Raw genomic sequence first — 24,536 nt, forward strand, 5'->3', positions numbered from 1 at the left:
ACAAACTGAGTGAAAGTAAACATTATAAAATAGTTTAAACATATTCAGTATAAGTTGCATACAATACTGAACTACTTTATATGCTCATCCCATCACAGTGAATGCATGTTCTGTTAAAATCAAAGTAGCAAAAATAAAATAATTCTATACGTTTACTATTCTAAGACAGGAGTCGCCGGACTTTTGTGACCTGAGATCTACTATTTGTTCACTTACTTAGCGGTGATCTACCAGCGTCAATGGGCCTTATTCAAAGGTGGACGTTATGCCGATGTTTGCGCTTTGAGCAATTTATTTTTGTTACTGCGAAATCTTCTAACTGTGCAATGGCAATCGCAGTTGCTGATGGGATCGCTGACATCAGGTGACTGCATATTTCTGCAGATGTAAATCCGTAAGAAATGGCAACAGCGCATAGATACAGTCCTCCTCTGAATCAGGCTCACAGGCACTATGCTTCACACAAGCGCACTGGTTTTGTTTTCCCAACAGCTCTCACATATATAAAATACAGTAGTATGACACAAAAAAGTCAAGCACAAAAGATAAAACATAAAAAATACATACAGTGATTTTGCAGTGTACAGAGTTGCCACAAATCTGCAATCTCTACATTCCCCCCATACCATAAACTTGTAATAAACTGTAATTATCTCCACGGCTGAATAATATAAGGGGTTGTCTTAATAAATAAATCAGTCACTCAGTTTCGGTGTGTGAGGTGACATGGTACCACAGCAGGTGGATGCTGTGCCCTGGCAGCGTCACCCTGCAGCCCCTTTACCGCATATATAACACAATCACTCACCACACCCTACCTCCAGGAGTGACTCTGGCACTGGCAGAAAGTTTGTTGCTATCAGTCCTTGGATGTGCTTGGCGCTGTGAGAAGCATATGTGCTGGTGGGACAGCAGCTCCCCATGACACTCAGCTGTGTGGGGCCGGGCAGGCGGACAGCAGCAGCGGCGGGCTCCTTACAGAGTGTAGGTGATGTCATGATGTCACACAGGCGCTGCACTACTGGGAGCTGGGCTTCTGAGGATCCAGAAGGCGTTTCGGGTTTATTTACTTCAGTTGGTTGCCATCTACTTGCAGAAGCCCTGTGAGCTACCAGTAGATCGCAATCTACCTTTTGGCCAGGTCTGGTCTAAGGTTTGTTACAAATCATAGCCCATCACCAATATTCAGTGTAACATGCACCGCTTTTTACTGCACATATTATAAACCATTTTCTGCAAATATATGGCATTTGTGCTTTTTTGAAGTTTGTTACATTTTAATTGTTTTTTCCAGTCTGGAAAATATAGGTGAAACTGCAAAAACAATCATTTTTTTTGTTTACTGGAGGACTTTTCACTACCTCTACCTTCCCAGGAACCTCCAGCTGAATGCACAGAAAAATACCAAGAAAGAACTGGTTGAAATGTCAGGCAGGAAAAATAAAATGTTATCAAATGCTGGAGTTAATGGTTTCCAAAATATACAATGGCACATACTGTTTTAGAAAACAATCAATTGGTAATGAATACAAAATCCTTTAATAAATAATGATCTTAACTCTATTTGGTAACACCAGCATTGATCTATGTTAAAGAGGATGACTACATATAATTTCCTTACCCTTTCAGAAACATTTTATTGTATTTGGCAAGTACTGTTTCTGAGGAAAACCAAATTCATTTTCTAATGAGTATAAAGCGGTAATCATTTGCTCTGCCCTGATAACTGAGCAATAATTGTGGCATCATTTGTTACACCTACGCATTAGTCAGCCAGACTAGCGTGAAAACGGTCACAACCCATAGAACACCTCCAATGCTGCATTGATAGCTATGCATGATTCATGGTGACTGAATTCCCTTAGTAATAAATTCCCATTCTAGTCTTCTCTACCACCTCTGACAAGTAGAATGAATGTATATTATGCTGAAATAGGTTATCCCATTTATGCAGATTGTCCCTAAGCTCAACAACTGTTGAAAGAAAGTCCTACTCATGGGGTAATTGTGTACTATGATTTCATCTAAAACATTTGCAGAATGCACATTTTAAAATGAGGATATAAGGGCCATGTCTCACTCCCCTGCTTTACATCATAGCTGCCTCCAGTTATTAATACATAAATCTTGATGATTGAGCAATTAATATGGGGAAGTGACAAGCCAAATTTAAACCGTTTGTAATGGCATATGACATCACAAAACAGATTTTAGGATAAGATGTGTGGAAGCTGTTTTGGGTGTTAGCCAATTATGGTTTGCAAGCATATATAGTACCCCTGGGACTGTCAATTTTAAATAAGATTCACCATTTACAAAATGGAGATCTCTCAAGACACATTGTATGCCCTTAAACTGTGATCTAGCATAATTCATTATTTAATGGCTACTTTATTTGCAAATAAAGCATGTTGTTTTAACGCTGTTGGTTTCTTTTAAAGCAAATTACACAAAATAATATGCTTTTTTAAAACTAAAGAGGCCCATTTATGCATTTAGTATATAAGGTAGGCCATTTTTGAAAATACGCAAATTTTTAATTGGAAACTAAATAATGCTGTATACTTTTAACTACTAACATCAGTTAGATTAATCCTAGAGATTCTGCAGTGCTACATCTGCCAAGAACATTTTATAAATTACATTTTAAACCCACATTTGCTGTGTTTTTTGTAAATAAAAATACTTCACTCTTGATTCTGGTTGAGGTGGGAATTGGCATTTTGTCCACAAGACTAAGGCCCTCATTCAGAGTCGGTCGTAAGCGGTCGCTCGGTCATATGCCTAACGATCAAAAATCTGAAAAAAAAAACAATCGCACGGTCGGGCGATCGCAACCAAGGTGACGCCCATACATGAACAAAGCACCTCCTCTAGCCAATGAGTGATAGCAGCTAGCGATCAAGTCAATCGTTGTCAGTCGCTGTATGTTAATTTTCTTCTGCTGGTTGTGGCCGCTTGTGTTGTGTGCAAATTACACCAAAAATTAACAAAAAAACGCATAAAATAAGCCATCTCCATGAAATTTATTTAATCTTATTATTCTCTAATGCAAACGCAACTGAATCAATTACAAGCCAATTAGCAGTGTTATTTGCAACAACAAACGATTATTAGCTGCTTGCATTGTGTGGCACAAAATAGAATCATCAAACATAACATCAGTCACATTCGATAGTATTGATTGTACTCTGGTGCTTGAGAGAGCACATACCCAACCTCAAGCTGTACGATCAGCCAGGCCTCTAACCTGCTCGCAGAGTGACGTTTTACTACTTCCGACCTTCTATGTCAGTCGTAGCAGGAAATTTATGTACGCCCCTAAAACGGTGAGGAACGCCTGCGTTTTTAGACCACCACCCCTGTCAACACCCACAAACGGCCTTTCAGGTCAATCAACTCCCGGAAGCCACTTCCTGCTCATAAGCCGTACGATCGACAGCATTTTGGATCGCAAGGTCTCATGCTCATAACTAATGAGGTCCTAAGTGTGTAGAGGCAAATATATTAATTTACATGTCATGTAAGAGCTATGTACAGAGAAACATAATTCCTTGGGCATATACACAGCAGAGAAAAATACTTTATGGCATTCAATAGGACTAGTAACTATGATGAGACATTACTGATTGCTTTGACGGAATAAATACATGAGATCTATACCAGTAAAGAGACACAGCATATGCTCGGTCACCTTGGTCTATCCCCCGTATACTTACCCAGTTCCCGGTTCAGAGTGGTCCTTTCCCCTTTGGCGGTTGTGCCCAGTCGTTGAGCATGTTGGACAAGGGACAAACCTTAGCCAATTATTATATAAATACATGTGCATAAACATATCATTTTCTTACCACTTATTACTACGTGTGAAGCTCCCATCATCTTTGCCACAATTAGAGAAACCAGGCCAATAGGTCCTAAGTAATAAATGTTACAAATAAAAATATTAGGAAAAGTTCTGATTCTAACTGATTTAGGTGCTGGATACAGTATGATATGAAAAAGTAATGTACACCATATTTAAATATTACTATAAAAAATATATATATATATCTTAGAGGCCTTCTTTTTTAAATAAAAGTATGGGAAACAAACACTTAATAGTTCATGTTTATAAGGCAAGTCTGGGCATTGTACTATTGAACTTATGGACGATCTACAGTACATAATTTTCTCACATTCAATCGTAATAATAAATGCAACTAGGCCACACACGAATTATATCTGTGCAGAATGTCTTATGCCCAAGTGATTTAATAAAAATGTACATTTAAAGTAAAAACAAACAATCTACGAAGCTGTATGTTAGACCTTCATCCATACCTGCTCCGCAGATGAACACTCTGCTTCCAAGTGTAACGCCAGCTCTTCTACAGGCATGGATTCCCACTGAGAGAGGTTCTATCAGAGCTCCTTCCTCAAACGTTACATTGTCAGGAAGCCTGTAACAGACAAACATTTGTAAACATCTATATAAAGTTGCATCTCATAGACGTAACCAGTGATTGCTTGGTAGTAATGTGTGTGGTGGTCCATTTTCAATACTTGCATAATGATAATTAGTTGTAATTTAGGTTTCTTTATAAAGAATATATTTTAGTGTCTTCCATGAACCTAAACATATAGGGGTATATTTAGTGAGAGTTTTTACAAATGGAGATGTTGCCCATAGCAACCAATCAGATTTTACTTAACATTGAACTAGCACCTTTCTAGAAGATGATAGCTAGAATCTGATTGGTTGATATGGGCAACATCTCCATTTCTTAAAATTCTCACTTTAGTAAATATACCCCATAGTGTTTTTATGACTACTTTGGTGATATGGAGCCTTTTCATGTCATGCCTTCAGTTCCCGGCGTCAATGTGACTTCCAAGGATGAGTATAATCTTTATTACTATGGTATATGTATGCTGCTTGTTTTCTCAAGTTTTTACCAGCGTCAGCTAGTTCATTATGTTGATTATTTTTATTAACAAAAACCTTGATAAAGAAATTAAGTCCCCAATAATAATGTTATTAAATGAATATGAAATGTTGTAATGTAATATTAATGTGTATCGATATAAGGTAAATGATTTTACATTGCATTTGGCTGATGTGCATGTTTTATTCATGAGACTGCCACTTGGATTTACCACTGGGTACAGAAGCATTTGGTTACACCTATGGACAGTAATGATGTTTGACAAGTGCAATAATCAGAACTGTGCCACCAATAGGGCCTGATTCAGAGATGGACGCAGTGTCCGTGCCGCACGCAGTTGGCAAATGTTGTCAGTCTGCTCCTGTGTCTGAGTCACAGAGCACATGCATCCCGATTGTTACCACTCAGAGATGTAGTACAGAATCAGATGCATGGTCTGTGGATTTTAGTGGGTGTACCTGTTAGATAATAGGGGGGTGGGTGAGCCAAACTGGGCATGTCACTGAAAGCGCCTGCATCCAAAGATGCACAGTCACTCACTCAGGAGGCCATACTCAGACGGAGAAACTGCACCTGCCGTAGGGCTGGATGGTGTGACTGATGGTGCACTGATGAGGTGTATAAAGACGCTCCGAGATGTAAATGCACCGTCTAAACACGCTGCAAGTGGGCATCTCAGTTTTTACAACATCGTTCGCAGCATTAGCAAAAGATACAGACGCGACTGCAGTAAAAGACACAGATAGGACTCTGCAAGAGACACAGCCGCCTCTGCATCCAACACAGAATCAAGCCCATAGAGCGTGTTTAGCCGCCAGATCAAATACCGACTGCGGCAGCCCGGCTGGACAAAATCCTGACAGCTGAAGGTAAGTAACCTAACCCTCCCCTCTCCCCCCCATAACCCTCCCTTAGGGGTGCCTAACCCTAACTTCCCTCCATTAGGGCCTAAACCTAACCCTCCCTCCCCGCACCCTAAACCTAACCCTCCTGGGAAGGTGCCTAACCCTATCCCCCCCTAGTGGTGCCTAAGCCTAACCTCCCCTTCTCCTACTCTAACTCTCCCTGGGGGTGCCTAACCCTAAGTCCACCCGGGGGTCCCTAAACCTAACCCTTCCCCCGCGCGGCTAGATGCTAAGACACTCGGCATACCTTTGTTCGGTATGCTGGGTGTCGGGATTCCGTAGTGGGGCTAATGATAGGCGTCGGGATTTCGATGCCTATCTTTAGTCTCATGTCGGGATGTAAGTGTCGGGATATCGGCAGGCGGGATAGTGCCCGCCGGTATCCTGACTGCATCCAGTCTAGGATCACAACATGGTTGCACACTTAATTATAATGTCCAAAGCTACTCAGTAAAACATGCTAACTATTTCCCAAATTGCCATATTTCTTACTTATAGCAAAAGTTGGCATTGTGTGTGTAATATTTGCACAAATTTCCATCATCAGGTGGCGTAGCGCAGAAAAAGATTGTGGGAGATAAGTTATAGCGGCCAGTTTTGCAGAATTCATCTGTTTCTCTTGGGACACCTGGTTCGATAGCCACTCTGTCCCCTGCAAAGTCAAAAGAAAAGATATATTCAACAGTTCTTCACATTTGTATGGGTGACTGCAGGTCCACCATCAAGGGGTATGATAGTAAGGGGCCCACCATAGTCAGACTTTTTTTTCTGTCACATTTAAAGTGCTGCACTCTGGCACCACAAGGAGAAAAGTGCCTGCTGTCACATTCTGGGGGAGTAGAAGGGCCGCATTGTTGCCTGATGCCTATCTGTCCATTGCAGGCTTGCGAAGTCTGCAGTAAGGTTGCTTGGCAACCGGGTGGCATGGCCCACCTCTTTCTGCAGCCCGGCCTTCTGAAAGCATGGAACAGCTCATTTCCGGCAGGTGAGTAAAGAACTAGCTCTGTAGCTCTCCTTGCAGATATGGGTGGTATAAATAAGAATGACAGTGCTTTGTGACAGTCATTTCTATTCATTTATAAATGCTGAATTCATTTTTTTGTCCTATTCTCCTGATCACTCTCTGGGCCTGATTCAGAGATGCACACTAACTGCATACAATAAAGACATGCATGCAGTTGGCCAATGTTGACTGTACTGTGCATGCGTCTGATGGTTACCGCACGGAGATGCAGAACAAATCTGAATGCAAGAGCTGTGGATTAGAATGGGCGTTCCTGGTATGTAACACAAGGGTGGATAGCCAAAAGGGCTGGCACAGGATGCCATGTTCAGACAGAGAAATAGCACCTTCCGCAGGGCTGATGCAAGCTTTGATGGTGTACCAATGGGGTGTCTAAAGACAGATTAGTGCAGCTGCATGTGGGCGTCTCTGTGTATGCACCTCTGAATCATGCCCTCTGTGTCTTTCATATTGTATATATTTTTTAGGGGCCTCATGAAGTCACATAAATATTATTTACTAAAAGGGTCTCTGGTGAGCACACTGAAACAAAACCTGGCCTGTTGCTAATCTTTTACTCCTATTCTGGTTTCAAGCTCCAGTTAATCAAAAGTTTGACAACTAATGTTTCAGTGACCGATACAAAATAGTTACTAAAATACAAAATGTACATAATGTGTACTATCGATAGAGCTAGGGTTGTGCACCTCTGTGATGAATGTTAGAATCTTAAGCATGTCAATAAAATCTTCCAATTTGGGGGTAGATTTACTATGATGAAATTTTCCAAAGCCCATAATGATCATCAGCTTTTACCGATGAATGCCAAATGGCAATAGTTATTAAATAAGGCTTGGTTAGCATTAATTACCTTTGGACTCTAACAGTCAAAGCCGCCTTGCAAAGCTGACATAAGCCATTGCTAGTGTATGGTAAACCAGTCTCTGCTGAAGCACTGTTTGCACATGATATTAGTTAGGCAGCTGTTCAGTCAGATTGCACTGCTTTACATATAAAGAAATGAAGATATACATTTCCAATGTGTGATATACCCTACAAATGTGGGTCTGCAGTCTTCACCGGCGTCCGGAATGCCGGCTGACGGAATCCTGACACTAGAAGCCCGACCTGGTACTAAAGACAGGAGTCTAAATCCCGATGGCTGGCATCCCGAACGTAGGTAAGCGGGGAATCGTGGCATGTAGCCGTGGGGAAGGGGGGGGGGGGGGTTAGGTTTATGCACCCCTGGAGGGACTTAGGGTTAGGCACCCCCCGGAGAGGGTTAGGCTAGAGGGAAGGGCTTTAGGGTTAGGCACCATCGGAGGAAGTTAGAGTTAGACACCCCCCCCCGGGAGGGTTAGGTTTAGGCTGCGGGGAGGGGGGGTCAGGTTTAGGCACCCCCGGGGGTCTTAGGGACAGGATCTTCATGCTTCCATCTGCCGGGAATAAATCCTGTGCCATTACATACAGATTCCCATTTTCACATTAGTGAATACTCAAGTTATTAATCATCTTATATGCACATAGGAACCCTATCTGCCCTCTTAACCTTCTACTGTGCCAAACCTTTAATAAGTGACTGTAATTAAAATAGGCTGCCAGCTGTTTGGAGATTCCAGTGATCTGCACTAATTGTAGGGATCTGAGGGTCTAGAGCAAGGGTCTTCAAACTTGGCCCTCCAGATGCTGTGGAACTACACATCCCAGCATGCACTGCACATAGTTTTAGCATGCTGTTATATCAAAATGGTGGCAGTGCATGCTGGGATGTGTAGTTCCACAGCAGCTGGAGGGCCAAGTTTGAAGACCCTTGGTCTAGAGGATTGTGACAAGTGGGTGTTAGCTCATTTGCCACCTACAGGAGATGTTAATTAGCTGCAAGAACAACAGAGGAGATATGTTGCAAATAGTGACATCTAAACATGGGTCCAGCAGTTCTTCTACTTGGGGAAAGAAAAAAGAAAAGAGGATTTTTTTTTGAGGAAAGTAGATCTGCACAAAGTAAATACATATTCCTCTACACAAAAAAACAGGTTATAAATTTGTACTCTTCCATATACATGATTGAATATTAAGGTTGCCACATAGTAATCTTCCTGGATAGGTACCTGGTTTAAGATGAGTTACTGCAGCTCCCACTTTAATCACTGTCCCGGATGCTTCATGTCCAAGAACCATAGGTTTTTTCACAATAAAATCTCCAATGCGACCATGCTGCCAGTAATGTACATCAGAACCACATATGCCAACTGAATGCATCTTTAGCAACACCTCTGTAAATAAATATTTTTAAAATTAGCTTAATGTGTTGCTTCTAAACAAACAAAATACCCTCTTGTTCATAGGCATACTCTAAATCAGTTTTAGTGACACAGAACACATTGACACCATCACTTCAAATATTTATTTTCTTGAGAAGGAGAAGATTGGCCTCTGCATACACTTTTTAGTCCCAGAAGTCTGCCGTAGTGTAGTGGCGTCCCTCCCCGCGGTGTCACTTGGTGCGGGGAGGGACGATATGCCCGAAAAGGGGGTGTGACCACAGACATATCCGTGGCCTACTGGGAAGGGGGTGTGGCCTCATGGCCAAACCCCCGTGGTCCACTCCCTTTGTTACTGAGGGGCAGGGTGATGCGGATTGCCTTGTGTCACAGTTGTCAGGAGCCGAGTGCTGCACTTAATTATACGGTGCAGCACCCGGCTCCTGTTACTGAGGGGGAGTCTGCACCTTGGTGTCACCCTTCGGCGGGTGACACCTGGGTGCGGCCTGCACCCCCCTTGTGATGCCACTGCCGTAGTGTCAAAGCAACAGTCCTTATTTTAACCATTATCAGGATTAGTTTATTGCTAAATTACATTCCTTTTATTCCCTGTATAAAACGGCTAGAAGCAGAACATTCAGCATATTGTCCAGGCATTATGAAGTAAAAGATGATGCTTTTATTTCATAACGTTAACGACCACACCAGGCTGTGCATTAATGACATGGTCACAAACGACGTGACCTGTCAGAAATGCACAGTGGGCGGCTGCCAGAAGATAGTCTCCAGCAGCCGCCAATAGCAGAGCGAGCTTCTGCTCCCTCTGCATCTCTGCACCCTCCCCCAGTGTCTGCCATGCTGCTCATCACTGCAGAGAGGAGCAGCCACCGGGGAAATGTAAATTAACCACCACCCAGTGTGTACCTGGAAGCTGCTAAGGAAATCAAAGTTGCGGTGTTCTAAACATTGATATTTTGATGTCATGATGTCTCATTGTAATTTCTGTTCAACTGACGTGGCCACCAGTGGTCCTAAATTTACTATGTGTAGTGACGGACGCAAAAGCGGCATCACAGTATATTTTCACTAATCTTACCTTCAATCTGCAGACTTTGCTCTCAGCTTCATATTTGGTTTTAATACCTCATTTGCCATCAATTGCATGTTTGCCTGGTGACAAGTTAAACTCTCTTTTATTTCTCAGTACCAGTCTTCATGCCCTGGTTCCCCAAGTGTTTCTATAGTGTAGTGGGACTAAGCGCAGCGTACCTTGTGCGCACGCATGATTGGCATCTCATGTATCACATCTTCTTACATACTCACTAGTCCTTCAGTATGTTAGGTCCTGGTGTTGATCGACCTCAGTTGCAGGTGCAGTGGCCAGTGGGCTATAGTGAGGTGATAGTAATAAATGAGGAGGCAATATATAAGTCTTCCTCATAGGCTACTCTCAGATGTTGACGAGACCTACTGTGAGGCGCGGAGTCTAATCCACTTGATGGTATTCACCAGGGGTACCCCTCCAAGCGGATATATGGGTTTCGCTGCACCAAGTGAACAGGTCGCGGCAGTAGGTATATGAGAGAAGCAAGAAGACAAGGGACAGAAGAACTAGGAATGTACTGGAAGAGTATCTGCTATGATGAATCAGACACTGATTAGCGATGGGGACTACTCTGGAGATCCAGATACTGTTTGTCACGAGTAGCTGCACTGGGGAATCTAGATGCTGAATATTGATGGGTAACAGCTCCGGTGATCCTGACGCTGTATAACGAAGGATAGGTAACTGGGTATCCAGACGCTGAATAGCGATGGGTAACAGCTCCGGTGATTCTGACGCTGTATAGCGAGGATAGGTAACTAGGTATCCAGACACTGAATAGCGATGGGTAACACAAGGAATGATTACGGAGAAAACACTAAAGAATAGTGTGGAGCCTAGGACGCAGTCTCATAGTCACTAGAGAAAGTGAAGTTGCACAGGCAATTTCCTGTTCACAAAACTGGACTTAAATACCCTTAGGTAGCTGGTCATTGGATACAGAGATCAGCTGAGTGACCGCAAGACTACTTGGAGGGGCCTGATCAGATGACACAGACCAACATGGCTGAGCCCATGAACGCGATAGCGTCACGGAGACGCAGTATGGAAGTCCTAGAAGACCCTGGGAAAAATACTCAGTCCACTACTCACCTGGGCGCCTGGCGTCTGACCGCCTCAGAGACTGATGATGCCAGTACATAGTTGATAGGCGGCCGATCCCAGGCCGCAACCTGACACTGTACATGAATGGCGAGTATTTATTTTTTGAAGTTTAAACCCCATGAGCTTGTGGGACTCATCCTTAGTGCTTTAAAGGTATACGTGACGGACAAGTTCCACCTGTCTTTAGCACTGGAGTTGTATATGTTATTATTCATAACACAGAATTATAGAGATCCTACCATTTTTAATAAATAAAATCAGGAGCACACGTTAAGTGAGAGCATGTATAGTAATACTTAATACAGGCCACTATCATATTAAAACGTATTGTAAATTTTTTCATGAATTGAAAAGATTTTATACATTTCAATATTACCATCTAGAATCTTATTGCACTTCAAAAACCATCAAACTTAAAATGGTAAGGTTCACTTAATCAACTGCAGAGTCATTAGATAAAATTAGATTTCATGTTTAAGCAACATGTGTTTCCTCAGTCTTCTCAGAACAGCCAGAATTTGTCAGGTCATGAACTCAATAAACTGACAAAACTATGACACAGAGATTAAATCTGGGTACAGGGGCAGAAGTATGGGAGACAATGGAGGTGCCTGCCGCCGGGCGCCAGCATGGAAGGAGCACCTCTTCCATCAACCACAATATATTCAACCAACTTAGGGCTGTAAATATGGGGGATAGGGAGGGCACGAAATGATAACTTGCCTCCGGGCATCTGGGATGAACTTACGCCACTGTCTGGGTACACACCTAAAAGATATATCTTCAGATGATGGTTGTTCATACACACTGAACCTCCATCGTCTGTCATCTGGCCATGGGTCTCGCTGGCCAGGGGACGCGTCGCACTCCCCTCCCCGCAGCCTCCACAGCAAGTGTGCAGCGGGCAGATGACTGCTCGTACACACAGCACGATGTGCAGACATATCTACCATCGGCTGTGCTGCACAACCAAAGTGATATGTGTGTGAACGACGTCATTCACAGACATTTCGCTGGTACGCAGTGGTCGACGCAATTGATCAGCCAATATATCTGCCAGTGTGTACCAAGCATAAGTCGCACACAGATATACAAGTGTTGCATATCAAATTAATCAATACAGTGTTCTACTCACATCATATTGCGACTCAGACACATTTTCGGCAAAAAAAATAAAATAAAAAAAAAGACACCAGGCCATACTTGCCGACTATCTGGCTGCTCCTTCCGGGAGGGAGCAGCCAGATCGGCAGAACAGGGGGCGTGGCCGGCAAAAGGGGGCGTGGCTGGATGGGCTGAGGGCAGTTTGCGGGTGTGACAGGGGGCGGGGCCACGCGATCGCGTCATTTTGGCCCCGCCCCACAATGGCAAAAACCAGGCATTGTGAAACAGGGGGAGGGGCCAAAATGACGCGAATCGCGTCAGCTGCCCCCCCGCTGCGGGGGTTAAACAGGTACTGGCGGGGGGGGAGACGGGGGATCGGCGGCAGGCGGGAGGCTTGCCTGCCTTTCCGGGGGAGCGGGAGCTGCACCCGTTTATCGGGAGGCTCCCGCCCGAATCGGGAGGGTAGGCAACCCTAAACCAGGCACTACCAGAGTCTCACAGGACCTAGCTCACCGAGAGGGGCTATGTAACGCTACTGCAGCAAAGATGGGTAAGGACACATCTGTATGTTGCACTTCAGCAAGAGGTTCATTTCCAGGAGCTATTTGAGCAATGTAGAATAAGAAATCTTTACACACATAAAATTGCCACAAGAAATAGACTACCCTATTGCCCCATTATTCTTAGGAGACATGTAAGTATGAGGTTAAGCCACGGTGTAAAAAAGCAATATAGAAAAAGAATGAATTTATTAAAAGGGATGTTACAAAGTAGTAGGAGGTTAGGATTTGTAGAATCTGCAGATGTACACTGTGCACAATTGTAAATGTCACATCACACACCTGTGGCAGCATCTCCTGAGCGGAGGGTAGTCATGTAAGTTGGCGCGTGCTGCCAGACCATTCATGTGCAAAATCAAGGCATTATGAGTGCTTAAAAAATTACTTCCAATGAGTCCCACAGAAATAAATTAATTAGTGATGGATAATTTGTTCCATCTGCTGCCACAGATGGTTGACTGGATTGATATCAGTCAAAAGGCAAGGCAAATGCATTAATGCATTAAGCTGATTTCATTGCAAAATGTCATTATTTTAGGTACATGGTGCATTATCACTGTAAATAAAAGGCCATTTGCACTTCGGTACTCTAATAGAATGCACCTAAAAACAATGTGTCTGAAAATCGAATAGAATTTGAGTGTTGCTTTACATCAGGGATGGGGAATCTCCTGCCCGGGGGCAGTATAAGGCCCTCTGAACCATTTAGCTTGGCCCTCTGAGCTTTTTTTCTGCTAGCCTCATCTGGCTAGCAGGGTGCCTAGAATGGCACCCTGCAGCCAGAATCTATGCAGTAATGCCACCTGGAGCATCCTTAGGAAGCTTCAGACGGTCACGCCGCTGCCCTTACAGCTTCCCGGAGCATCCACAGGATGCCCCGGGCATTGCTGTAATCACCAGCAATTGTGACCCCGTCCTTGTGTATGTGACGTCAAACGGAGGGGGCATGGCCTGCACCGGGCCCGCGAATAATGTTATAAATATCAAAATGGCTCTCGGCAGAAAAAAGGTTCCCCACCCCTGATTTACATCTTTCAAGGTATATAGAGGGGCTGATTCAGAGTTGGGATCAAAGCACAAAAAGGAGCAATGTTGCATCTGGACAAACCATGATGTAATGTAATGCATGGGGTGCAAATCATTTTGTTTTTGCATTTGGACTGCCTGCATGTAGCCCGCAAATACCGGACAGGTTTATTTTTACCCTGCAATCTAAAGTTTCAATATGAATTGCTCCTCCTGGATCACTACACATTTTAATTCTGCCCCACCTGCAGTGCAACATGGTTTATTCCCAGAACAAAAATTAGTATGAGGTGGCGCTTAACAAACACAAACCAGTGTAAGGATTATTATCCTATTTTAATCATAATGTCACAATAAAAATACAAAAATACACATATGTGACACTTTTTGCAATACACCACTGCTAGTGGCAGGTCCTAAATAATTGTTTATGCTTTATTCCCAGTCTGCATCAGCCCAGTGTGTGCACTTTATCCACCTCTGTCAGTCCCACCATTAGCTTAACATTATTTATACGGTGATCCATATTCTTTGCTCCTCTTAAGGAGCGTATCCACTAGACGAGAAAAATTAGCGATTGAATTATTACGACATCGTAATCGTTCAATCACTCATTAATCGTGCAGTAAAATGTCGAAAACGACCAGCGATGCCTGTTCCCGCTGATCGTTGTCAGCATTTGCCATCGTCTGAACATGCAAGCCAACCTGTCAATATCAACAAGTTCTGAATGTTTGGGAATGAGGGAGGGTGCCTGCACTGAATGACATATCGTTCAGTGTGGGCACATTACCTACTGCACAGGATGATGAACGGTTCCACGATTACAATGTTGTAATCATACAGTCGTTCCACTCTCGTGTAGTGGATATGCACCTTAACATTGTCATGAGTGAATAACCCTGTAGTGCTTTGGGATCTCAAATACTCATACTGGTGAATTTGATGCCTTGCTTTAACTATAAATTCCAACACATATGTTACCGGTATGGACTGCATCGTAAACTGCACCTGAAAGGCTAAAAAAGTGGAAATTAGCCTCCACTCTAAATTCCACAGGGCTAAAGAGAACTTGGATATGACAGATACAAATAAATAGTGTTATTTCTCACTATACATCTCAAGCCACAGTGAAGCACGTCTGGTGCTTGCTAGGTGTCCATGCCGCTGTTTTTCACTTTTATGTTACGATAGTTAGGGTCTCAGGAGTTGGGCTTAGCCTGAGAGGACTTAATAATAGAAAACCACTCCTTTCTGGAATAGGCAGGCTTTATCTAAATAGTGCAAAAAGCACCAATATGTATTAGATGTATTGATTTAGCTCTAGTTGCACTATAAACTTAGGGAATAACACATTTATGTGATATAACATAATACATACAAACTCCTACACAGAGTAATGAATAAATGTTCTAAGCAATTAATCACACATTTGCAAAGATCAGTTATATATTGCCAGAATGTTGGCTAAATCTGCACCGATGACAGGATACTAAGCAATCGGGTTGTGTACAGGATGCCGCCTAACCCTAACCCTCTCCCTAGTGCCTAACCATAATCCTCCCCCTATCCCCAATACTTACCGTCGTGATGCTGGCGCCAGGACTCTGACTGGTGTCGGGATTCTGGCACCGGCAGTCTGAGCACCGGCATCTCGACAGCTGTCAACTACATCCCTAAGCAAACTATTGGTACAGATGGTTACTAGAATTACAGCACTTTTAAAAAGTGTAGCTCTCTCTAGTGATTCTATCCTAAATACTGAATGTGCAGTAAATGAAACCTTATCTTAAACAAATGACACGGAATGATGCCACTGCAACTTCTGTACTGCTGATTGAGTGTATTACAATCCCTTCACATCTACCAATAGTATCCCTTATGCTGGAACATAACAGACACTTATTACAACATTAGAAGATCATCGCAATTGATGTATAGAGTATGTTTTACCATATTAAGATACTGTACGCAAATTAAGATCCAGGATATCTGGCAAATTAATAGGATAGAAAGCTGCACATAACATATCATCCTGGGACTGCAGCTACTTCTATTTATTTCATCAATCCTGTCTGAACATTAAGGCCCCCATACATTAGAGATTTATTGCAGCAATCGTGCAATTTTGCAATCGATTGTGTATAAGAATCTTTCCCTTTTTCAATCGATTATGGCAATTCTGCAATCTGCAATCGATTGAAAGGAAAAGATTTTTATACACAATCGCTTGCAAATTGCACGATTGCTACAATCAATCTCTGATGTATGGGGGCCTTTAGATGTGTATAGAAACAATATTTATATTAAATACTTAATAGTGTATAACACCACTGTAATTGTGATCTAATACACATTAAATCATTATAATATACAGTCAATCTGGTATACTGTGACCTCCGTGTTTTTGTAGAGCTTACAAGATATTACCTAATGCACTGAAGAACAACATAAAACAATTATAACACTGGATGTTACGAATATCACCAGACTATTTGTATTATACTTAATTATCTAGTTCTATATTCTCTACAAGACGACAGTTGGTAGGTAATATTATCCAGCCAGATGCGCCAGAGGTCTATGGGCCTGATTCACTACGGTAAGCAATATTGCGTACGCACGCAGTTCAACTGCGATAGTATGCTAATACATTGCGATCACAATGCAAACTCAGTACTACATAAGGATGCCCACTTTACATTGCATACTAAGCAGAATAGCAAAACCATTGGTACAATAGAGTAGCATCGCAGCCTCACGCACAGTTGCACAAGCTCTGACCTTACTCAGAAATTGAGTAAGCCACGCACGCTATGAGACCTCAGACGGTGTATGGCATCGCAGTGAATCGGAACGACAAATCGTGCAAATCGTGAGTGTCCATTGACAATGCCGATGTGCGTAACTGTGGGTTGTCCATCGTATCTTTAGATCTTACCTGCAGAAGGTAAGATCTGCCAATCTCATACACGATGCATTGGAAATCGTTAAAGGACGAGCGATAGATCGTTGGTCACATTGGACACTTTTTAGCGCCATATCGTGCCCTGGAGTGCCGGGGAGAGTTCAAAGGAAATCGTTCACGATATCGCATCGGGAGCACATTGTCTAGTGTGTAGGCACCTTTTTTAGTAACTTTTAACATATACTGTAGAACCAATCACCACTTAAGCTGGGTACACACCTACAATATTCAATCATTAGGCCATTCTTTCGATTTTGACCCGTTCATGCAATATCGTAAGAGTGTGTATGCACCTTTGATCATGTTATGTTTGAAGAAAAGTGGTCGAATCAAAGGATCGCATCTTATGTGCAGTTTAATGTTCATCCGAATCGACCGGGCGAGATCAGACCAAAAGTGCAGTGTGTATGCACTATCGACCGTTCTTGCGATTCTACACCAGCAGCAGCGCTGTCTTTGTGGGTGGTACAATCATTTTCTTACGATATTTTGGCAGCTGGGGATCGAGGTCGACAGTATGATTGTGTACCTGCGTATCGGCACTGTGGTCGGGACTTACGACCGGGAGTGAAGTCAATCGAACCATTGCATCGAAAGAGTGATCGCAAAGGTTTGTACCCAGCAATAAGTACAGTACTCGTATTAATAAAAATTGATGTGGATACAATTACCCTAACTATGATATATTCTGAATGATAAGAGCACATGGGCAGCACAGATGGTGTAATGGTTAGCATTACTGCCTCATAGCACTGAGGTCATGGGTTCGATTCCCACTATGGCCCTGTGTGGAGTTTGTATATTCTCTTTGTGCTTTTGCATGGGTTTCCTCCGGGTACTCCAGTTTCCTCCCACACTCCAAAAATATACTGGTAAGTTAATTGGCTCCCCACAAAATTGACTATAGTGTGTATATTTATAAGCATGTGGTAGGGAATATAGACTGTAACCTCCACCGGGACCTTGAATTATTATGACATCGTAATCGGGACCGGGACAGATCAGAATGGTAAGATATTTTCTGTAAAGCGCTGCGGAATATGTGTGCGCTATATAAATAACTGGTAATAATAAATAAATAAGAGGACAGCCAATGTGACACACACTGTTTTTAATCACTGTATATTTTTCTACACTCATATCCTATTTATTTTATCAATATTTTCTCTTATACTATTTTCGCTTGTACTATTAGTACATTTTAATTGATATCATAAAAGTAAAGATGTATTTAAACCAATTTCAGGTTAGACGGGGTGATTAAATTGTTTTCACCAATGGCTGGTAATGCCGGGCACCCAAAGGAGCAATTCAATTGTTGCTCCGTTAGGATGTGAATAGCCGCCAGTGCCAGCATTTCTGCTCGCCCCTTGTGACGAGGTGAGCAGAAATGTGCGATAAATCCTGGTTTTCAGTATTTTGGACAGGATGTAGTCAGGAAGCCGGCTTCCCGACACCGACGCCTATCATTAGCCCCACGCCGAAATCCCAACATACCGAACGTAGGTAAGCCGGGCGTCGGGAGCTCATAGCCGCAGGGGCGGAGGGTTAGGTTTAAGGTCCCCCCCGGGAGGGTTAGGCTAGGGGAAGGAGGGTTAGGGACAGGTTAGGCATCCCCCGGGAGGGCTAGGTGTATGGTGCGGGTAGGGGGGTTAGGTCAAGGCACCCATGGGGGGAGGTTAGGGTTAGACACTAGGGGCTGGTTAGGGTTAGGCACCCCTAAGAGAGAGTTAGGGTTGGGGGGGGGGGATAGGGTACTTTCTTCCCTTAGTCGGGATCTTCATCTGCCGGCCTTCCGGTGTCGGGATTTCATCCGCCGGGCTTAGGTCCAGCGGTAATACATACCGATTCCATTTTGGACGCACTATCCTGGACTGTAATTACATGCGAAGAGCATAATAATGAATGGGTGACCAAAACAATGGAATCGCAACATTGACGCCCATTAACTACCGCAACATAAAAAACAATTGAATCACCCCTATAGAATTCTGTGCACTCCATTAAGACCTTCTTTTTATTTTCCACTGTGAATCTTTTAAAATGTGTCAGTCAGTAATGAATACACCTGTGCTCCAGCAAGGAGTTATGGGAAAACACGTACAGTTAGTGTGTCCCAAGGACAGATATGACCAGCACTACCCTACACTGCAGAAAGCTATGAGTTATCAGCGATCTTGGGGGGGAGGGGGGAGACTAAAAGTGCCTAATTCCCACATACTATCACTGGACAAACAAATCCCAGGATCTAGGCAGCTGCTGTGTCCTCCTTTCAAAAATGATTGCTGGTGCACAATATATATTTTTTTCAATTGAGGTCAACGGTTGCATATGTCCCCTGACTCTTAGGTCTTAGGGTCTTGCGCCAGAATTCTACATTCTTATGTCCATATCTGATGTAAAAGAGGACTCTAATGAGTCAATGAACCAAATACAGTATTCTGTCTGGATTACATCATACTGACCCCACTCACATTAACTGTTCATTGAAGGCAATGAAAAACCGGAAAAGCTGGTTGTGTGAACTTAGGCCCTGATTCAGAGCCGGACGCTCTGACAGAGCGCTCGCTCTGAATCAGGGCCGACCCTGCTCCTTTTTGGAGCGGCCTCCTGGCCACTCGCATAGCTGTGGGTGACCACCCACAGCTATAGCGAGCGGCCAAAATGATGGTCACGATGGTCAAGACCATCGCGCCCATCGGGCTTGCGACAAGACCCTGCGGTAGGGTCTCGCTGCCGCAAGCCCAGGAGTGCTTTTGGCTCTATCAGAGCCAAAAGCACTCCCACTGACATCACTAGTGATGTCAGTGGGGCCGGCCCCAGATTGGTAGGCGCTCCCATGGCAACGCCTCCGTCTGGGCAGCCACGCCCACCAGAGGGAGCGTGCTGTCATTCAACATCAACAGCACGCCTCCTTTGGAGAAAGACCCATAACGACGGCTTGGCCGTCGTTATTCGGGTTTCGCGCATGCGCACGTCGGAGCCGCCTTCGTCGTGCGCATGCGCACTTGGGCACCATCGACCCGCTTGCGAGCGCTCAGCGCTCGCGAGCGGGTCTGAATCAGGCCCTTAATTTCTGTAGTACACAGATATGCTTAAAAAAAACAACATAATCAACAACGCACCTGTCTAGCCCACTGCAACATCATCTCCAAATGCACAGAGAGCTGCAGACTTATTCCATTTCAAATTTAGGCTCTCAAACCGCAGTGCTGTCCTTTCCCTCTCTAAACAAACTTACTTCAAAACCCTTGTCTCCACCCAATCCTTCAACCTCCGTCGTCTCTCTGCCACTTTCAACTCCCCCCTCCTTACTCTCTGCCCTCGTCTACTCTACCTTTATATGTCCTCTTTATGTGGGCTCTTCATCTCTTTTGGCCTCCAATATCATCTCTATGCTGATGACACTCAGATCTACCTTTCCTCCCCTGACTTTTCCCCTCTTTGCTCTCTCGCATCTCCAGCTGTCTCTCTGCAATTTCCTCCTCGATGTTCCAGCCCTTTTTAAAAAAAATTAACATGTCTAAAATGGAGCTGATAGTCTTTTCACAGTCCCGAATAGCCTCACCTCCTTCAATTTCATTATGTATTGACAGCACCACCATTTCTTCTAGCCCACAAGTGTGCTGTCTTGGGGGTATATTTACTAAAGTGCAGTTTTTTAGAAGTAGAATTGTTGCCCATAGCAACCAATCAGATTCTACTTAACATATATCTAGCACCTTCTAGAACAGCGGTCGACAACCTGTCGCTTGCGAGCGATGGGTGGCTCGCAGCTGCAATCCAAGTAGCTCGCGGGCGCAGTGGGCTGTAGCGTGCCTTACACCGAATGGAGCAATGCGACTGGAGCTCTCCTTACAGTGAGTGGGGCAGTGAGACAGAAGCACACCTTACGGCAAGGTGCACAAGCCGCGCATAGGACGTCATACGCGGCCGGCGGCAGTGCACGACAGTCACTGCCAGCAAGCTCTCTGCTGACCACGTCTATAGCAGCACTGACAGAGCAGCACTGACAGAGTTAGGACAGCACTGCTAGTGTTCTTTAGAGCAGCGCTGACAACATTTTAGAGCAGCGCTGACCGGACACTTGTTTGGTGGGAGTGTGGGACCAGGCCATCCACTGTCCCACCTCCAGCCATATTACATCCAGCAGCACCCTGCTCCCAGCTGACAGTTCTCAACAGGTACAGATTGGGCACTTTGAAAAGGGGGTGTGGGACCAGGCTATCCACTGCCACACCTGCATAATCTATCCAGCAGCACCTTGATCCCCATTGACTGCTTTCAACAGGCATCAGAGGTGCAGATCGGGCACTTTGAAAGGGGGTTGTGGGACTTGTTCATTCACTGTGTTCTGCCTGCCATATTTTATTCTTGAAAGCGAAAATCTGGCTAATAGCCAAATTTGTCATAGAAAAACAACAATGCATTTATTAATACAGTGATAAAGGGGTCTATTTATTAAGCTTTGGATGGAGATAAAGTTCCAGCCAATCAGCTCCCAACTTCCAGGTCACAAGCTGTGTTTGAAAAATCGCAGTTAGGAGCTGGTTGGGTGGCACTTTACCTCCATTTTTTGACAAATTTGGTAAGCCAGATTTTAGCTTTCAAAATTAAAATGTGTCACTTCAAAACGTCTCATTTTTCTCAAGTAGCTCCCATTAAGGTTCGAGACCACTGTTCTAGAAGATAATAGCTAGAATCTGATTGGTTTCTGTGTGCAACAACTCCACTTCTGAAAATCCACACTTTAGTAAAATATGAGATATGGTAAGAACTTACCCTTGTTATCTCTATTTCTACGAAGTCCATAGGGTTCCACAAGATACCTTGGGGTATAGGTGATGATGTCAGGCATCGGGTACCATAGAGTTAAGTTTTCAGCCTCCCAGGATGCACTAGGGTCCCCCTCCTATACCCCGCCCCCGAGCCAAGGCATCTCAGTTACGTACCAAGCTATAGGCCGGAGGAGGAGAAGGAAGAGAGAGAAAAAAGATCTGGACACACACAAGAATCACATTCTCACCAGAGGGAGACGAAAAAACCGGTGACCAGAGTAAAGCCCATCTGCAGCACAGGTGTGACAGGGCGGGAGTCCTGTGGAACCCTATGGACTTCGTAGAAATAGAGATAACAAGGGTAAGTTCTTACCATATCTCATATTTTCTACTTCAGGGTCCATAGGGTATCCACAGGATACCTTGGGGATGTCCCAAAGCAGTATCCTTCAAGGGTGGGGATGCTCCTGTGCTGAAAGGAGAATCCGCCGCTCAAAGGAAGCATCCTGAGAGGAAAAAGGTGTCAAACGCGTAATACCTCACAAATGTATGGACCGAGGACCACGTGGCAGCTATGCAGATCTGGACTGCAGAGGCACCACGTCGAGCTGCCCACGAAGGACCCACAGACCTAGTGGAATGAGCCCTCATAGAGGATGGAACCGGCAGGCCTTCATGAAGATAAGCTTCTGAAATGGCCATACGGATCCAATCTGCCAAAGTTTGCTTTGAAGCAGGCCAACCCTTTATACGGAAGCCATAGAGGACAAACAAGGCGTCCGACTTCCTAAACGAAGAAGTGCGGTCAACATAAATCCTTAAGGCCCGCACAACGTCCAAAGTGGCCTCACCCACCGACAGGTGAGGTGAGTTAAAAGCCGGCTCAACTATTTCCTCGTTGATATGAAAACGTGAAACAACTTTGGGAAGAAACTCAGGATGAGTGCGCAGCACCGCCCTGTTCCCATGAAAAATCAAGAAAGGGGGTCTACAAGAGAGAGCCCCTAAATCAAAAACACGTCTAGTTGAAGCGATGGCCAGAAGGAAAATTGTTTTAGCTGTCAGCCATTTAAGATCCACTGAGCCCAGTGGTTCAAACGGCGGTCCCTGGAGAGCCCTCAGGACCACAGCTAAATCCCAAGGCGCCACCGGTGGAACAAATGGCAGCTGAATTCTAAGAACACCTTGCATAAAGGTGCGCACATCAGGGATTGTAGCAATCCTACGATGGAACCAGACAGACAGGGCAGACACCTGCACCTTCAAAGATGCAAGGCGAAGCCCATGGTCTAGTCCCGCCTGTAGGAAGGCTAGCACTCTAGACAGACGGAACTCCCGAGGAGCATAACCTCTCGGTCGACACCATTGGAAGAACGTATGCCACACACGATGGTATATTCTTGCAGAAGACGGTTTCCGAGCTCTCAGCATAGTGCGTACTACAGAGCTGGAAAACCTCCTGGACCTTAACATGGCCGTCTCAACAGCCACGCCGTCAAAGACAGCAGAGTCAGGTCCGGGTGAAGACAAGGACCCTGTGACAGTAGGTCTGGGCGTAGCGGCAACCGCAGAGGGATGTCCACGGACAGACCCTGAAGGTCTGAGAACCAGTGCCGTCTGGGCCACGCGGGAGCTATCCCTCCTTCCTGTTTGAATTTTCGCCCCGTGTACTGCAGACACCCAGTTAAATTAACTTAAATGAACTCAGAATAAACCATTTGGTTATATGATGATGAGTATATGTGTTAAAAAACAATAGGGTATAACACAGTCAGACCAATAGTGGTCACACAATTTTATTTAATGTATGGTTTTTTCCTTTATATTTCGTGAGTTCATATTATTTTAGATTGGACAAATAAAAGTTACATTTTAATATATCAGAATCTTCCCCGATTTAGTTGACATACTTATTGCCATCTTGTATAGTCTTGATCCGCGAGTGCCCCACAAAGGAATTACTTTTTCTCTTTCTTGTGTTTATCCTGAAGAGGAAGCAGACTGAGTATCACTGGAGTGAGTACTGGAAGCATGACAAAGTCAATATGCAAGAGGGCTGGAGTATAGGTAGTACAGCGTGGGCAGGCTGCTGCTGAAATAGAAGTTGGATGGTATTCACGCAGGAGGCAGACTGCAGATAGTATCGGAATTGAGGGCTTTGCATAATTGAAGCAGGCTGCAGGAGATGTTTGAAGCTGAGGGCCTGATTCAGACCCGCTCGCGAGCGCTGAGCGCTCGCAAGCGGGTCGATGTTGGCCCAGTGCGCATGCGCAAGACGCAGGCGGCTCCATCTGCAGATGATGCTTGAAGCAGAATTCTGTGCACAAAGAAAGCAGACTGCAGATGAGGTTTGAAACATCTTGGCAGTAATGCACATTTAAAACTGGTTGCATGTGATGTCTGAAGCTGCTTGGCAGTAATGCACAATGAAAGCAGGCTGCAGGAGATATTTGAAGCTGCTCGGTAGCATTACACAATGAAAGAAGGCCGCAGGTAATGTTTGAAGCTGCTTGACAGCAATGCACAATGAAAGCAGGCTGCAGGTGATGTTTGAGTCGTAATGCTGTTTAGCAAAGCAGGAGACTGATGCCAGTCTGAATGCTATATAGCCACACAGGGGATAGGTAAATGAGGGTCTGATTCAGAGATGGACACAATTTTTATGCAGTTGAGCAAAAACATTTCTCAGGGATGCCACCTGTAGCCAGGGAGGACACGGAAGGTCGTGATGTAATACAGCTGGACCCGGTAACGGAGACTGGGATCCCGATGTGTGACACACCCTCTCCTTCAAATC

The 24,536-nt window shown here is 44.3% G+C and overlaps 1 protein-coding gene across 1 annotated transcript in view; it reads right to left on the bottom strand.

Annotated features, from left to right (window-relative positions):
- Window positions 1-24,536, bottom strand: part of SORD (sorbitol dehydrogenase) — a 54,415-nt gene that overhangs the window by 7,427 nt on the left and 22,452 nt on the right. The window contains exons 4-7 of the mRNA XM_088443520.1: window positions 8,942-9,106; window positions 6,323-6,482; window positions 4,321-4,439; window positions 3,849-3,914 (exon numbers count right to left, since the gene is read on the bottom strand). Coding sequence (XP_088299646.1) covers window positions 3,849-3,914; window positions 4,321-4,439; window positions 6,323-6,482; window positions 8,942-9,106 — 510 coding nt within the window. The remainder of the gene's footprint in view (window positions 1-3,848; window positions 3,915-4,320; window positions 4,440-6,322; window positions 6,483-8,941; window positions 9,107-24,536) is intronic.

The sequence above is a fragment of the Taudactylus pleione genome, unplaced genomic scaffold (assembly GCF_031769625.1).
Source record: "Taudactylus pleione unplaced genomic scaffold, aTauple2 ptg000019l, whole genome shotgun sequence".
Classification (NCBI taxonomy): domain Eukaryota; kingdom Metazoa; phylum Chordata; class Amphibia; order Anura; family Myobatrachidae; genus Taudactylus; species Taudactylus pleione.